Source organism: Mandrillus leucophaeus, unplaced genomic scaffold (assembly GCF_000951045.1).
Source record: "Mandrillus leucophaeus isolate KB7577 unplaced genomic scaffold, Mleu.le_1.0 Scaffold323, whole genome shotgun sequence".
NCBI classification, from domain to species: Eukaryota; Metazoa; Chordata; class Mammalia; order Primates; family Cercopithecidae; genus Mandrillus; species Mandrillus leucophaeus.
In genome coordinates, this window is record NW_012103399.1 from 1,446,584 (window position 1) to 1,448,324 (window position 1,741).

The 1,741-nt window shown below is 46.8% G+C and overlaps 1 protein-coding gene across 1 annotated transcript in view; it reads right to left on the minus strand.

Annotated features, from left to right (window-relative positions):
- The window catches only part of NUBP1 (nucleotide binding protein 1), a 45,417-nt gene that overhangs the window by 20,385 nt on the left and 23,291 nt on the right, over positions 1 to 1,741 (minus strand). The window contains exon 5 of the mRNA XM_011988133.1: positions 84 to 134. Coding sequence (XP_011843523.1) covers positions 84 to 134 — 51 coding nt within the window. The remainder of the gene's footprint in view (positions 1 to 83; positions 135 to 1,741) is intronic.

A 1,741-nucleotide genomic window follows, 5' to 3' on the forward strand; every position in this document is an offset into this window, starting at 1 on the left:
AAGCACCCTAATAAATACGCATGGACCAACAAACCACAAACCCATTATGTACACACAACCACACACTACTGTGAAAATAGGACAAAGAGGTGAAAACTCACCACTGGAGACCAGCCTGAGCCACTCTGGTGAACCTGTGTGAACATGAGCACCGATGTTTGTTAGTAGAAATCATGTACCCTGGTCACATTTCATGCACAAATTGTACAAAGAAAGAAGATGGTTTTATGAAATACAATTCGTTGTCTTATGTGGTACCACGAAATTCCTAAAAGGAGGTGAACAACTGGGGTGTGGGTAATAAAGATGCAACTCAACTCCCTTTGTGCCCTAAGCTGGGTTATTTGGAAGCTCTACTTGGGTGTCTAGATAGGGAACCAAAGTTACTCAAGTTCAAATGTGATGTTGTGTCTAAGGTATTTTAAAAGAGTGATAAAAATCGGCTGGGGACTGATGAGAAAATGCAGGTACCTGTGGAGCAATGAGGTGGCTTCTGTAAAAGCACACGAGTGAAGGGAATGAGCTCTCCTGAAACAGCTGCTTCAGAACTTGTCCCGAATCAGCTCCAGCCGCTGCCCCCAAGGGCAAGGGCTGGGGGTCAAAGGGGAGCTCCCTGGGGCAAGATTCCGACCTCTTCCCTCCAGCAGGTGTCCAACAGCACACAAAGCGCAAATGAAAGTTTAATTTTCATGATGAAGCCTTACTTTTCTCAACAGATTTACTGAGACATGATTCACAGACAACACGACTCACCCATTGAATGAGTGGCTTTCTGTACAGTCACAAGGTGCAGCCATCACCGCAGTTTTTTTATTTTTATTTTTGAGATGGAGTCTTGCCCTGTCGACCCGGCTGTAGTGCACAGGCGTGATCTTGACTCACTGCAACCTCTACCTCCTGGGTTCAAGCAATTCTCCTGCCTCAGCTTCCCAGGTAGCTGAGAACACAGGTGCCCACCACCATGCCCAGCTATTTTTTGTATTTTTTGTAGACGGGGTTTCACCATGTTGGCCAGGCTGGTCTCAATCTCCTGACCTCAAGTGATCTGCCGGCCTTGGCCTCCCAAAGCGTTGAGATTGCAGGTGTGAGCCACTGTACCCAGCCACCACAATTTTAGAACATTTTCATGACGCTAAGAAGAATCCCTATACCCCTCAGGTGTCACCACCCCCCCTCCAGTGTCTCTCACATCCTCCCAGCCTTAGAGGGCCCTTCATCTACTTTCTCCCACTGTGGAATGACCTACTCTGTATACTCCATGTCAGTGGAATCATACAACATGTGGTCCTCTGTGACTGACTCTGAAGTTCTATTAAAAGAAACCCAGCCAGGAGCAGTGGCTCACGCCTGTAATCCAAACACTTTGGGAGGCTGAGGTGGAGGATCACTTGAGGTCAGGAGTTCGAGATCAGCTTGGTCAACATGGTGAAACCCTGTCTCTACTAAAAATACAAAAAATAGCTGGGCGTGGTGGCGTACGCCTGTAATCCCAGCTACTCAGGAGGCTAAGGCAGGAGAATTGCTTGAGCCCGGGAGGTGGCGGTTGCAGTGAGCCGAGATTGTGCCATTGCACTCCAGCCTGGGCAACAAGAGCGAAACTCCATCTCAAAAAAATAAATAAATAGAAATAAAATAAAATAAACCCCACAAAACCATTCATTCCTATTTATACTCATTTGCTAAGTCCACTTGTCTTAAAAGAGGGGTAAACAGGATGATCCAATAGTGCAGGAGAAGAAAA